At 35.3% G+C, this 15,251-nt stretch overlaps 1 protein-coding gene across 1 annotated transcript; it reads right to left on the reverse strand.

The window, feature by feature from the left end:
- Positions 1-3,090: 3,090 nt before the first annotated feature.
- On the reverse strand, positions 3,091-4,245 carry LOC131874071 (zinc finger protein STOP1 homolog). Its single transcript, XM_059217295.1, has one exon. It carries the CDS (start codon positions 4,243-4,245, stop codon positions 3,091-3,093), a length of 1,155 nt encoding a protein of 384 aa, XP_059073278.1.
- Between the last annotated feature and the right edge of the window lie 11,006 nt (positions 4,246-15,251).

A 15,251-nucleotide genomic window follows, 5' to 3' on the forward strand; every position in this document is an offset into this window, starting at 1 on the left:
CACTCCTAATTTTTAGTCCATGACCTTCAAATATCTCTTTGAAGTTCAGGTTTACCTATTTTCAGAAAAAAGTGGCCACATATACCCCCCCTTTTTGTTCACCATCTTGGTGCACTTACCCTAAAAAATAAACTTTACTAATATGCATTACAACCTAAGATGACACTTAACAAATAATATATCTTCTCCATTTTATTTTATTCTACAATTTTGAAATTTGGATAAAGGTAGGATTTTTATATTATTTATGGAAAGGAAAATTGCATTGAATTCATCTTGGAAGCCTCATTATTTTAATTGAGTTTTCATTAGATTTATATGAATAATCCATTGAGAAAATTTCTAGAATTATTGTTAACAATTTACATCTTCTACCATTTTGCCCACACTAACTTCTTGGTTTTATTCATCAACCACTATTTGTTAGAGAATATAGAGACTACATAATACAAACTTCCATCTGGCTATCATACTCACTCTGACAAATGAATTAAAAACATGTTTTTATAAACTTTAGCCCAAGAAAAGAAATGCATCCATTCAAGTAGCTTCCATTGATCCATACACAACATAAATTGTCATTTTGATGGACAATTACATTGATACCACGTCAAAAATTTGAAAAACTAAATATTTAAAGATTTTAATAATAGTAGTATAGCTAATAAAGATAATGATAATAATAAATTTAAGTTACTTAAATTGGTTGTCTATACATCACATTATAACTTTTATATAACTTTACGAAAACATACTGTCCAACTATAAACAACTAATGTTTTTGATTAAGGTAAGTAGGGAAAGGACCCTACCCCATGCAAAAATTAGGAAAGCAGGATTTTGAAAGGGCCCTGAACCCTTGAACAAAGAGGAAGGCAACAACCCACCAAGGCAAATCAACTTCCAAACATGGGTTTTCAAAAGGACCCAAACATCTTAATGGGTTTTTAAAAGGACCCAAAACCTTCACACCAGAAGATAGCTAACTGGTGAGATTAAGAGTGGACAACACTAGACCACCCATCAGCTAAACCTCATCCACCCCAAGCAGCTAGGTACATAAAAAGGGGGATTTAATCAGGTTCTCAAACTTTTCCAAAATGTCCAAAAATGGTACCCTAAGCCATCCAACAACATCTAAACTAGCAATCCTAGCAACAAAACAACCTCTCACCTTCCAAACTTCTCTCCACCTCAATAGGAGAGGAACCTGCAATAGGAGAAAATGAGGAGAAGATAACACAATAGGCGTTCTAGACCAACCTCGATCCCTCAGCTGAGCAACAACCATTAAAAGAATACCATAGAGAACAACCACCATCCTCCCTCCACAAGCAGATCACCTCCTCAATTGGAGATGCCCCCACCTCAATAAGGAATAGGAAAGAGAATAATGGGAGCCAAAAATGCCATCCCCTAAATGAAGCTATTAGCATACACCCCACCTCAATAGGGGTAGGCTTCATCTCCATAGAAGCCAAATAGGATAGAGCCCAACCAAGAACAAAAGCCCATTTGACAAACAAAACACCCTCCAAACCATACCTTAACCAAGAACAAATCATGACTAGAATGGCCCCTTGAAAACTGCTAGCATCCTTTCGACTGACAAGAGGTACAACACCCCCACCATATAGACAACCAAAATGATTGAAAGCACCAAAAACGCCATAAATAGAACACTTGCAAAGACAAAAGCAAAAAAAGACCTTAAAAGTCCTCACAAGAAGGGCAGAGGACAAAGGAGTCACTTCCTAGAAGGGCGGTAAAGCAACACTCTTCCCTTCCAAAAGCAAGGAGCACCACCAAAGAGAGTCTCCCAAAAACAATTCCTCCTGCAACGACAAAGGAAACGGAAGAAGCAAAGCCTCAAACAACCTCCCCTTAAACATCACAACCCACAAGAAAAACGCACTAGGAAGCCTCCCCACATAGAGCCAGGCTGAGAAAAAAACACACAAAACAAGGTCCAAAACCCTGAAAACCCTCACCTAGAAAAGGTGGCAATGAAGCCCCTCAACAACAGTAGTGAAAGCCACATAGTGTAGACGGATAAAGGAGACCCAACCCTTACGCCAAACCCTCTTACACAAAAACCCAACCACGAATCCACACAAATCTCGAGCAACCAATAACCTGCCATCACAGGCAGATGACACTCCACGTAAAACCACCAAAATGAACACAAAGTGGTAGCCTAGATTGGAACCGCAGGCTAGGGACAAAGCGCCAACATGAGAACCACCAAAAGAGCCCAACATGCCTCTCACAGACAGAAACCATTGAATAGCTAGAATCATGGCACCAACATGAGCAGGGTGGCCATGGGCATCCTCCCAAACACGAGTGTCACCACCATCAAACGCCTTCCCAACATCACATTCACAACAGGAACACCAAGCAACACAGATCTTCCCACATGCAACCAAGAACAAGGCAGGGAAGGGAAACCCATGCATAGGAAAAAGACGAACAACCCACACCCAACCACCACAAGAGATGAAAGTAGGGCACAAAGGATAGGCCGTGCCTGGGGAATGACCGTCATCCCCTTTGTCTCCCTCTTCCTCCCGTGCATCTTTGCCCACTATAGAAACCCTAGCAGACCCGCTCCTGCTTTGCTCCATTTTAAAAATTCTATATTTTTTTACCAACAATAATGTTTAAAGTAAATAAACATTTTTAATTGTTTAAAATCATGAAATTTCTACAATTCATACTGATATGAAACATTAGTAATAAAAATCTACACCATCAAATTGAAAAAAATATTTGTAAAAAATTTAGATTATTTTCTTTGTATTGTAGAAGTTTATAAATCTACACCATCAAATTGAAAAAAATATTTACTAAAATTTTAAATGTTTTCTTTGTATTGTAAAAGTTTTGAAGTCATCACCATCTAGATATTTACAATATGAATTTTACCATTAAACCAAATACACTTCACTCACAATATTTAATTTATTAATGTTACTAAATCACTAAGATAACTGTATTACAACATTTAAACTTTATTTTCTACACGAAAGAAAAATAAATAAAGACAAATCCAACTACAATTGTTTAGGCCCAATGCAGACCTGAATGTTACCAAAAGAGAGATCCATACAATTCATTCTCCTCTCTACCATCGTTGAAGAAAGCAAACTCATTGTCCTGGCTCATGTATTCACTTTCCTGTATCCCAACTGATCCTATGTCCAATCTTAATAAATCCTCAGCATTGCCATAACTAGGCGGTCCTTCTGCTAAATAAGGTGGAACTTCTGCTGCCAAATCATCACCATCTTTGGCACAATAATCCAATCTTTTCTCATTGCTTGTGGGCTTTACTACCTTGAGAGGAGGAGGAGGAGGAGCAGAAGATGAGGTATGTGAGGCCAGCACAGGCTTGTGACCTTCCTGAAACAAGGTGACATGACGAAACAGCTTATTCTTGGTACTAAAAGTGGAGTTACAAGAGCATCGCCAGGTAGCATGACCACACTTGTTTCCATGGGTTTTAAGATCACCCACAAAAGAAAAGTCCTTCCCACATTTGTTGCAGGCATACATCTTAGTGCAGTGGCTTCTTCTGTAATGGTTCCTCAGGCAGACCAGCGATTTCAATGGTTTGAAACTTGGATGGCCCCTATTCCTCCTGCAGTCCCCAAATGGGCATGAATAATATGAGCCGCTAATTGGCTTTGGCTTGCTGGATCTGAGGGCCTCTTGGGTTTTATACTGGTTCCCGTGGGATCGCATATGAATGCGCACATTCCCATCTCGTCTGAATCCTTTCCCACAGATCTTACAAAAATGGGCATGCTCTGCAAGAATATCATCTTCCTTCATCTCTATAATTTCTACTCTTTCTTCTCCCTCCTCCTTCGGTGGCTTCTCTGGAATACTTAAGATTTGACATTGCGACAAAATCAAACCAGATGTGATAATTACCTCGTGCAGGACAGAATTCAGGGTTGATCTCGCTTCTTGCTGCTGCTCTTTATGCCCTGATGAGCATAGCGAGTGACTGAAAAAGAACTGACCCAGCTGCTGGGCTTTCTTATCAAGGCAAGAAAGCTTAGACGTCAAAGCAAACAGATTTGTTTCCATCTGATTGCTTTCCTGTCTCAAGGCAGATTGATTATCGTATTTCTCGAAATTTAGCATGGGTTGTGAAGAGTATTGACGGCATTGGTACTCAGTTTCTTTAAAACTATTCCCAGCCTCGACATCCAGCACATGAGCTGGAATTACCATGATTTGGATTGTTCTTCATGTTCTGCTTACTTAACGTTCCTTGATCGATTTCAACGCCTGGTTTGTCTGAACGAAAGCGCATACGAAGCTTCCCAAGCCACACCATTAGCCATTATAATACTCACATTATTGCACAAAAAAACACAAAGCTCAATTTACAAAGCACTGCTCACAAGATGTCAGTTTTTAGGTGTATAGTTTACTCTATTTTACTAAGACATGGAAGTTGAGAATGCGATTATGCACGAAATACTCCTAATTTGATGGCTGTATGGCGGCGTGCATTGCTATCTGATTATTTGTCAATATTGAAATGTTTCTGTTTCTTTTTCTTTTATTTTTATTTTTTATCATTCATTTGAATTTATTTTTCATGATAATTTCATGTTTGTGAGTATTGGTCTAATAAATATTATTTATATGATCATTTATAGAATAGTATTACATATAATTGAAAAGATTAGATGAATAGAGTCATATTTCTAAAAGTCAAATAAAACAAATGTTTTAAAACATAAAAAATAAAACAAAACAATTAAATGGCAACCTGGTATTGATTGCATTGAACTAATAAGACAATATTCCAAATTTGATGGTTCTATTATTGTATGCATTGTTATGTGATATAACCTATCCATATTCAATCCTTTAGTTTTGTATTAATTTTCATATATTCATTTAAATTTATTTTTCATGTTTGTGATTAGTGGTTGATATAATCCATCCATATTCAATCGTTGAGTTTTGTGTTAACTTTCATCTACTCATTTGAATTTATTTTCATGTTTGTGATTAGTGGTTGAATGGACATTTAAATTATCACTTATAAAATAGTGTTAATATATATTCACAAAAATGAAGTAGATGAAAAGAGTCACATCACTAATGTCTAAATAAAACAAAACTCAAGGATGACTTGATATTTATTGTAATAAATTAATGATTATAAGACATTATTACAATATTTGGTATTTGATATTAATAATAATTTATATGAAAATTTTCAACTATTAATCAAATAATTATCTTAATAATTTAAATAATGTCTATATGAATAAATATGCAATTTATTAAAAAGATATCTCACTCTGCATGTTCTCCAGCTATTCAACTTGATGATGGATCACAGAGTGTGATCCAAAACATTAATGCAAAACAATATACACAGACTATTCCGGAAGCAACTGGTTCTGTCTCATGGATTGTGGAAATCTAATGTTTTTTATTAAAAAGATATCTTCTAATATAATTTTTTTTATATTAAAAATCGAGGGAGAACAGTACAAAAATATAGCTATCATTGCCACCTGACAGTAGGAACAAAATTTAAACTAGTATGAAAGACTATGCCATAGTTCAAGACCCCAAAAAGATGAAAAGGCCAAAAATATACAACAAGGATAGTACATGGGAGACAGGCTTCCATCTAAGACAGGATGTCATCAATGGCCTCCATCCAAGCCATCCACCCCTGTGGTCCTTCCATCCAGACTATGTTCTTCTGGCTCAGGGTGTGAGATAACATTTCCACTTGGTCGTAGGGAGGGTTCCTGTTGTCTCTAACTTCATTGTTCAACTTCTTGAGCACCTCTTCGAAGGATGAGAGGTTATCCATGTTGCGTCTCCATTCGTACCCATCTTTCATTTCATACACAAACATGGTTGCGTGCCCGTCCTTCAGGAATCTCTGCAGCTTATTCCTTTCAATGTTCATGATAAGAGTAACCTGCATAGCAATTTTAAAAAAAGTGAGTCTTCGGAAAGATTCAGTAAGGGCCCTGGATTGAGCTTCAAACCTGTTAGCATTCCTAACCTTCCAAATATACCAGAGAATATTAGCAGATAAAAAAAACCAGATCAAATTAGCATCTTTTTTTAAGCCATGAATATAACCAGAAATAACTTCCATTGTGTTTATAAGGTCAGGGATAGAAAAACCAAACATTAACTAGATCTCCCTAGCAATGGAGCAGTCAAAGAAGATATGCCTGCCAGTATCAGGGAGTTTACAAATAGAACAAAGGTCAAAAGCTTCACCGTTCCTTTATAAAGGGAGCCTATTAAGCAGCAACAACCATTTAAAGCACTTGAGTTTGGGCTCAATCGGACTTTTCCAAAGCCTGCTAAAGTTTTTTAGCCACTATAGATCAGAAAGATCAGAGTACCATAACATATTAGCATGGTTGATAATAAAGAAACAGAGGTTTGCCCGCATGATAAAGGTTCCACCAAATAGACCTCTCACCATGGATAAGGTCACCACTACTGGCACTAGTGTTCCCTAGAAATCTTCTAACATGTTCCCAGGCCTTCCAAATAGACCTAAACACACAGGAGCCTTGGACAGAGATAGGGAAGTTACTAGCCATGAGATCAGCAAAGGGTAACCCTTTCCAGGTGTTGGCCTTCTTCGGAACAACCCTCTCAATGTTGCTTCTGATAGGACTTTCCAGGGCTCCTGCCCTTCCAGGGCATGAAAGATCCACTTAGCCGCGAGGGAAATACCTTGGGTCCTAAGATCTTTTAACCCAAGGCCACCAAGAGTTTTCTCAGTGTGACGCCACTTCCAATTAACAACATGTATTTTCTTATTGCCTTTACCATCCGACCAGAGAAACCGTCTAATAGTCTTTTGAATATCGAGGATCTAGTAATTGCTAAACATCCAAGTAGAGGAATAGTAGATATTATAAGATGAGAGGATTTTTTTGGCAAACTTGAACTCTACCAGCGAGGGAGAGGAATCTATTGTTCCATTTGTTCAGTTTCTTGTCAATTTTCTCTTTGACCCAGAGCCACATATCCTTCAGAGAGGGGGATACAGAGAAGGGAGCTCCAAGGTATCTGACAAGCTTGGATGGCCCCCCCCCATTGATATTCAAAATTCTCAAACCAGTCCAGAGGGCACTCCTTCCAGCTAAGGAATGTTGACTTGGTTTTAGAGATCTGGGCTCTTGAGATGGAGCCAAATAGTTGAAGTTTGTGATTAAGGTGCTCGATTAGATTTGGTAAGTTCCACAAATAGGGCTGTGTCATCAGCAAATTGCAAGTTGATAAGTTCATTGTCATCAGGGAGCCTAACTCCATTTACCTTGGGGGAGAGCGAGCTATCTCTAAACAGATAGTATAGTGCATTTGAGGCAATGACGAATAGGGCAGGGGCTAGAGGGCACCCCTGGAGAATGGAGCGGGAAAGCAAAATAGGAGGTGAGAGGGAGCCATTAACATCAATCTATGCAGAAGCATCCTGTAGAAGGACTCTAACAAAGGAGCAAAATTCCCTAGGAAAGCCGAAGGATTCAAGCATAAGGAGAATAAATCCCCATTCTACCCCATCATATGCTTTTTCGAAGTCTAGGAGAAACATAGCAGCATCTTGCCTAGAGACTTTAGCCCAGTCCATAGTTTCCCAACTGGTGATAAGATTTTCCAGAATATAGCGACCTTTAAGGAACCTAGTCTGAGTAGAGCATATGAACCTAGGAAGGATTTTTTCCAGCCTCATAGCAAGCATTTTGGCCAAGATTTTATAGGAGACATTGAGAAGAGTAATGGGCCTCCAGTTTTTGATGAGGGCCTTATCCCCATCCTTGGGTATGAGCTTGATAGTGCCCTTATTGATAGAGCTTCCAAGAGAGCCTTTAAGAATAGCCTCATTGTACACTTCTAGTAGGTCTGAGCAGATCCAATCACTATTAGCCTTGTAAAATTCAATAGGGAGCCCGTCAGGCCCAGGAGCTTTATCGTCATGGAGGGAGTTAATGGCACATTGGATTTCATTAAGGGAGAAATGCTGTTTCAAGAGGCAGGCATCTTCCTCAAAGATCCTTTTGGGGATGATGGCTTGAAAGTTGATTCTAAGGGTCCTATCCTCCTCAGACTCCTCAGAGGTGAATAGCTTTTGATAGAAGAGAGTAAAGGCCTCTTTTATCTTATCCAGGTCCAAGATCTCATCATTATCAATGATGATTCTATCGATTGCTTCTCGGCTATGTTTTTGCCTAAGGAGATTAAAGAAGAATTTGGAGCCTCTGTCACCAAACTGCAGCCACTGGGTGCAGGTCCTAATCATGGCCCCCTTGATCTTCGTTTGTTGGTGTCATCTTAGTGCATCTCTAGCACTAGCCACCTTAGCAACAAGTTTAGGGTTAGAGGGGTCTGACTGGACTTCATTCTCCACCCGGGAGAGGTTGTTGCTAAGGATGCTTTCCTGAAATCTGTAGTCTTTGGCCCTTTTTTGACCAATAGTTTGCAGGAGTCTATGCTAAGAGTTAATATTTAAGTTCCATCTGTCAATTTGAGACGCGAGATCTTTGTTATTTTTATTAATCAGTCTGATGATGTTGATGGTAGAGAGAACATCCACATCTTTGAGGAGGTGAGTATTGAGAATGAACTTCTTAGGCCCTAACCTATTGGCAGGGGGAGGGGTAGCTAATCTGATAGGGGCAGAGATGGGGTGATGATCAGAAAGAGTAAAGGGGCAAACCATGACAGGGTTATTATAAGCGTTAGGGGCAAAGGAGAAGAGGTCCTTATTGGCATAAAGATGGTCGAGCCTGCAATAGATTCTGTTGGGACCTAATTGGGAATTGCACCATGTGTTCCATAGTCCCTTGGATTCGCCCTTCTTGCCAAGCAATAGGTCAAAAAGGTTTCTGTTATGTTTCATTCTATCCCAATGGGTTTTCTCCGCCCCCTTCCAGTAGAAGGATGAGCCTCCCATTTTTTCCTCACCATGTTCTACCATGTTAAAGTCACCCCCTATGATCCAGGGTATGTTGGGGAGGGAGGCGATCAAATCCCAGAGGGCAATCCTTTCATTATAATCATTAGACGCATAGATGTTACAAATCCCAAGGAGGGTATTGTTAATACTTACTGAGGCCCAAACAACCCTATTACAGGGGGAGCAACCATTACCAGTGATGCAGTTCGCCCATCTGGGGCTAATGAGAAAACCAACTCCCCCCCTACCCTTGAGATGGCTAGAGCAGAACTTGATAGAGTCTTTCCAAATGACATTTAGATTGGTTTCTAGTGTAAAATTAACAGATTTTAATTCCTGGAGCATTAGGAAGTCTAGATCTTTGTGGGAATCCAGAAAATGTTTAACAATTCTTTTCCTGTCTGGAGCCTCCAAACCTCTCGCATTCCATGAGATGACTTTCATGGTAAACCAGATGGGGTACTTATAGACCTTCAACAACCAAGAAGCTGCTATTACTTGGGAATAATAATCTAAAGTGTAGAAGCAAACAAATAAAAGGCTTATTGTAATGAGTTAGCATATAACAAAATGGACTACGTATATATTAACTAAGATTTTAGACAACCATATATTGAAAGATAAAGGGACTCTAATTCTAAAAATTTTATGATTTCATCCTGAAAAATTGTTATGTTGAAAAACCTAAAATTATTAATAAAAGATTATTTAATTTTATAATTTTAATATATTAATATAGATATGTTAAATACATCTATTTAAAAATCATGATATTGTTGTATTTTACCTCAAAGTGTAAACCTATTTAAAAATTATTTTATTTCATTTATAGTATTTAATTTACAATTTATTTTATTTATTGAAGAATTATTTATTTTAACCATTTAAAAAATTTATTCACTTTAAGATTTATTTTATTTCAATTTTAAAATTATATAAAATTTATTCTATTTACTTTCTTTAATTTAAGTTTAATTTTTTAATTTTTATTTACTTGTAATTATTTATTAACCTACAAAATATGTTGTTTGTTTAAAAATAATTTCATTAATTTTATTTTCCTTTTAATAATAATATTGTTCTTCAAGTTTTCACACTAATAAGTTTCTCACCAAGTCTTATAGTCTACTAGTAGTTTTTATTTTAATAAAAGTTTTGAATGACTATAAATCAATTGAGAAAGATAGTAGAATTTTGATTAGATTAATTTATAACTTCAATACTAATTTTATGATATATTATATAAAAAAATATATAAATATCAATTTAATATAATCATTATTTAAAAAATATTTAATAAAATTTTAAAAAATTATAACTCTATTTTAAAACATAATTTAATAATCTCTCCTTCAAAACTAATGCAAAGATTCAAAAAATTGTGGCAATATTATACCATTTCTAACTTTCAAGTCAAATATATATTTCTCTTTAACTATATTTTAGGCAAATTATTTAATGTACATGATTTCCCATGATGCAACCAATTATTTTATTTGATTAGGATAGTTGAAAATATAGAATTATTTCTCAATTATAATCTCTATTGTATTAATATTATTATAGTATTATCATTAATGTTTTAAAATTTCTTTTATCAAATATAGATAATGCTTATGTAATTATACTTAAAAGTTATATCACTATATATTTTAAAGATTTAATATGTAACTTAGGAAAAAAAATATTAAGTGATCCTCTTTTTTTATAATTATTTTCAATTCAACAAAATTTAGCTTCAATGATTTATAATATTATTAATATTAAAATCGCTTTTTTCAAATATAAATAATGCTTGAACAATAGTTTTTTTAAAAATAAATTGAAGATACTATTTAAATATTAAAAATATTTAATTTAATATTTAGTAGAGTACAATATTGTTATATTACATAGAAATATATTTTTTGTTATATTGTATTATTCTATTTAAATTTCTTCTTAATGTCTAATTTTGTATTTTTAATTTCTCATTAAAAAAAAAATCAAAATAGAAAAGAGAAAAAGAACTCATGAATATAATCTAAAATTAAAAGAAAATAGATTAAAAGAAAGATAATACAACTATAAAATTATAAATATCAATAAAAAATTCTATTTTCAAATAGTTATTATTTTTAATACTTAACATAATTATAATTTTCATATCCACATTTTCCCTTTACTACTCAAACTTGTTGCAATTTCAGGATGCTATTCTCTAAAATCTGAAATTTTATAATTTTTGTGTTGTTTGGTGGTGAATTTTATAAATCTTATTATTTACTTTTTTACTTTATGTTATGTGAATTAGGAAATGAGCTTGTCTAGTGATTTAGGCTTCAACAAGACATTTAAAAGGGTTGCAAGGTCATATATTAGTATTGTATTGAAAGTTGAGCTCTTTTGACTGACATATATGTTATGTTAAATACTTGACCTGGTGAATTTTTGTAATAGTAGGTTTATGCTCTTATAATTTTAAATATTAATATTCTTTTATGTTGTAAGTGTATTCTTTTTTGTTTGATGGAAGCATATGAGGCCCTTACTACAAAGGAAGTTGAAATAGATGGATCAAATGATAAATTGAAAGATAAAGATTTTAAATTGTAGAACCTAAAATAAACACTATGACATAAGGAGCATGAGATATTAGATTATAGAAATTGATAGATTTACTACGACATACATAGCATGAGTTGGCGATGCATAGTGTCAAGAACAACTTTGACCATGAAAGGTTGGTATCAGATGAAGACAAGACAAGATGATGTTTGTTTAAAAATAAAACATCACTTGAAAAACCCAACAACAATAAGAAAACATGGCTATGAAAATCTGAAATGAGACAATTCTGATGGGAGCTTTCCCACCTAAGAATAGTCGATCAGCTAATTATAATATATTTTTCCTTTCTTTACTTTTTTCGTTCTTTGAACATGAGTTACACTACCTATATGAATCTATACATGTAAAAAAATTACATGATAAAAATTTGTTGTCAAATTGTGATGCATATGCCTTATAGTGTCATGATAAACATTATAAGACAACCATTTGGAAACAAAATAATTTTAAAATGACAACTTCGAGAATTTGCATGGGCTGAGTCTAATATGTCATAAAGGCTACTTAGGAAGTTGTGGCTATACTCTACTCAAAATACTATGTCCATGCAATATTCTAACATACAATACATGTTGGCCGACATGGTTTAGAATATGGTTTATAATATGGTTATCGGTATTGGAGGCTGACATCGTTTAGAATATGGTTATCGGTATTGGAGGCCGACATCTCTTGGATCTGACATCAGCAATTGTTTTTAATATTTATGCGTTCATGTTATCTAGCTGAAATATAATTTGATATTGTAAGTATCTTTGTAAGACAACATAAGGCATGATAAGTTGTATAGGGTATATAGGTCAGTTGGATTAAATTATTTTAGATATAGAATAACATAGATGGTGATGGATATGTGAATGTGATACAATGCAAAATATATCAGAGAGATTATGTATGTGAGGGTATTTATGTAAGGGTTATTTTGGTAAAGAGTTTAGGGTTTCAGACCAGAACAAACATAGCTTAAACCAGAACTGTATTTTGGCATAGAAGATGCTATCTTAGCAGTTCAACACTTCTCCAGATTGTAGTCTGGATTTATATGTAATCAATGAGGCTCCATTTGTGATTGAGCAATGTGCTCTAGGCTGTAAGCCTTCCTAAAAGTGCAGACCCCTTATATTTTGTAATATCTCTTCATATGGCCAGTGGATTGATATTGTGGGTCACAAATCCCACTGTGGTTTTTCCTCTTTAAGGTTTTCCACGTATAATTATGTGTATTATGATTCTCATTTATGTGATTGGCTTATTGGTTGCTTTACTTCTTTCAATTCTGTATGTACCGGCATACCAGTTGGTGTATGCATGTATTAATAAGGCTAAAATTGATCATTCTGGTATAACATTGATTCACCCCCCCTCTTAGTGTTATTGGATTCTAACAATTGGTATCAAATCCTTGTGCCTCTGAGGAAGTTTAATAGCTTGAGGAAGATCCAGAATCCAGAATCCATGGATATGGCTTTGGAGAAGCAACTTGAGATGGCACTTGAAGATTATGATACTAATTTAGGTTGAAGAACTTAAAGCTACAAGATGAATTGAATTCTTCTAAGGAATTCATCCTTGTCCTACAAGAGAGGCTATCATCTGTTCAGGCTAGAAGGAAGGAAATTTTGCAAAGTCAAGATGATGAAGAGAAAGATTCACTTAAGGAACAATGTCAGAAATTGAGTTAGGAGAACATGGTTATGAAAAATGAAATGCAAGTTATAACTATGAGAATGTCTAAGGAGATTGAGGACTGAAAGAAAAAGGAAGAAAATCTTGCTGTATCCTTGAAGATTAAATTTGAAGAATGTGGTAGGTTGGTTCATGAGAATGATATGTTGAGAACTGATTTAGTACAATCCCAGGGTAATGAACAAGAGCTTGAGAGACAAATGATAATTCTAAGAGAATATCTAACTATTGCAAGTGAGTATAAAGAAAATTCAAGATTAGCTCACCGCAACTAGATGAGTTATTGAAGAGATAAAGAGAGATTGGAGATTCCAATGGACTTAGATTTGAGCAAGGACAGAGTTCTAGTACTACTAATGAAGATCAAAACCATAAGGTACCAGTAAGGCAATTTAATGCTTATAAATTTAATGGTAGATGTTTTGTTTGCAATAGATTTGGTCACATGGCTAGATAATATAGAAATAGAGCAAATCAGAACCCTGATTCTACTCTCGGTAAATATTCTAAATGCAATAAGTATGGTCATAAGATAGAAGATTGCAAAATGAATGTTAAATGATATGCATGTGGAAAGTTTGGACATATGGCTAATCAGTGTAGGTCAAGCAATTTGACTGGTTTTAGCAAAGCAAAGGAACAATGTTACATGTTATGTATGTAATGAAGTTAGACATATTGCTAAATTCTGTAGAAGCAAAAATCCACCAGTTGGTAATGGAGGATCAAATGAGAAAGGGAAAGAGAAGGTCAATGAAATCCGACAAGATCATACTTAGAGATGGGTTAGGAAGATTGAAGAACAATCATCAGATGGAAATGCACCAATTACTTATCTGACAAAGGAGATTTCTCTTACACCGATAGGTAGCTCATCTAGTAATTGAGGCAAATGCCTTAGGGGTAGGCAAAATTCATGAAGATGCTACATATTCCCTGGGAAGAGGTTCTAGGAGATGTTCCAGACATTGGAGATGCTTATCCGGCATGGATATGTTCTGTTTGAGATCCGATATCTTTCACCGATATTCATTTATGTCAATGGAAGATTAGGGTTTTTCTCAGATGTTAAAAGATCAAATTTACTTTGTTATTGATTACCTTGCATTAAGAGCATTTTCAAAGTGATTAAGAGCGACTAAGAGCAATCAAAGGCATTTCAGAACAATTATATTTCTTCTTGAGCGATTTCACCGACAACTGGAAGAATTTGTGTAGGGTTTTCACCAAAAGCGATCAACAGGTATTTATCTTTAAACATGGAAGTGAGATCATCATCTATTCCTATCTTTGTTGCAAACCTGACTTTAGTAGAGGTCAAGGACCACCCCAGGCCAATTTTCAAGCGGCATCCACATGTGGCTATCTTGGAAGATTTGGTTGGAGCATTTTCTTGTGTTCTGGAGGGAGTTATCTATGTTGAAGATGTTAGGGCATACATACACTGTCACATTGAGGACTTGGAAACATATGAAATAAAGAGCATGTACATGAGCGAGTTGATGGGAGAATCTAGAAAGATCAAAACCGACATACAAGCACATTGAAGACTTAGGGTTTATCGACATTCTGGACATCCTAGAATTTGAAGATGAGATAATTAGATATGTTTTGAGTAGAGTACATGGGGAGTTTATCTGGTTAGATAGACCTTACAAGATCACCAAGAAAGTCATCTGGGCAATCATTGGTTTACCATCAGTTGGGAAACATCCAGATAAGAAGGTTTCGAATGATTACATGAACAAAATCACCAGCGTGACATCTGATAGGAGATCTATGAGAATAAGCACTATTACCGACACAGACATCAGACTCGGTAGCATGATGATCGGGTATAAGGTAACTCAGTCAAACTGACTGAATTATGTTTCTAGTTCCTGCATTTTGTTGCATACAAAATGATGAGAGAAAATGTGAAATTGGATCTATGCGGTTGGATGTTAGATGAGTTATTAATAAACCTAGGAAAGATTAAGGG

This window comes from Cryptomeria japonica, chromosome 3 (assembly GCF_030272615.1).
Source record: "Cryptomeria japonica chromosome 3, Sugi_1.0, whole genome shotgun sequence".
NCBI lineage: Eukaryota > Viridiplantae > Streptophyta > Pinopsida > Cupressales > Cupressaceae > Cryptomeria > Cryptomeria japonica.

Bases quoted from the DNA above. Each gene is read 5' to 3' on its own strand.
- LOC131874071 (XM_059217295.1), bottom strand. From the start codon at position 4,245: ATGGTAATTCCAGCTCATGTGCTGGATGTCGAGGCTGGGAATAGTTTT.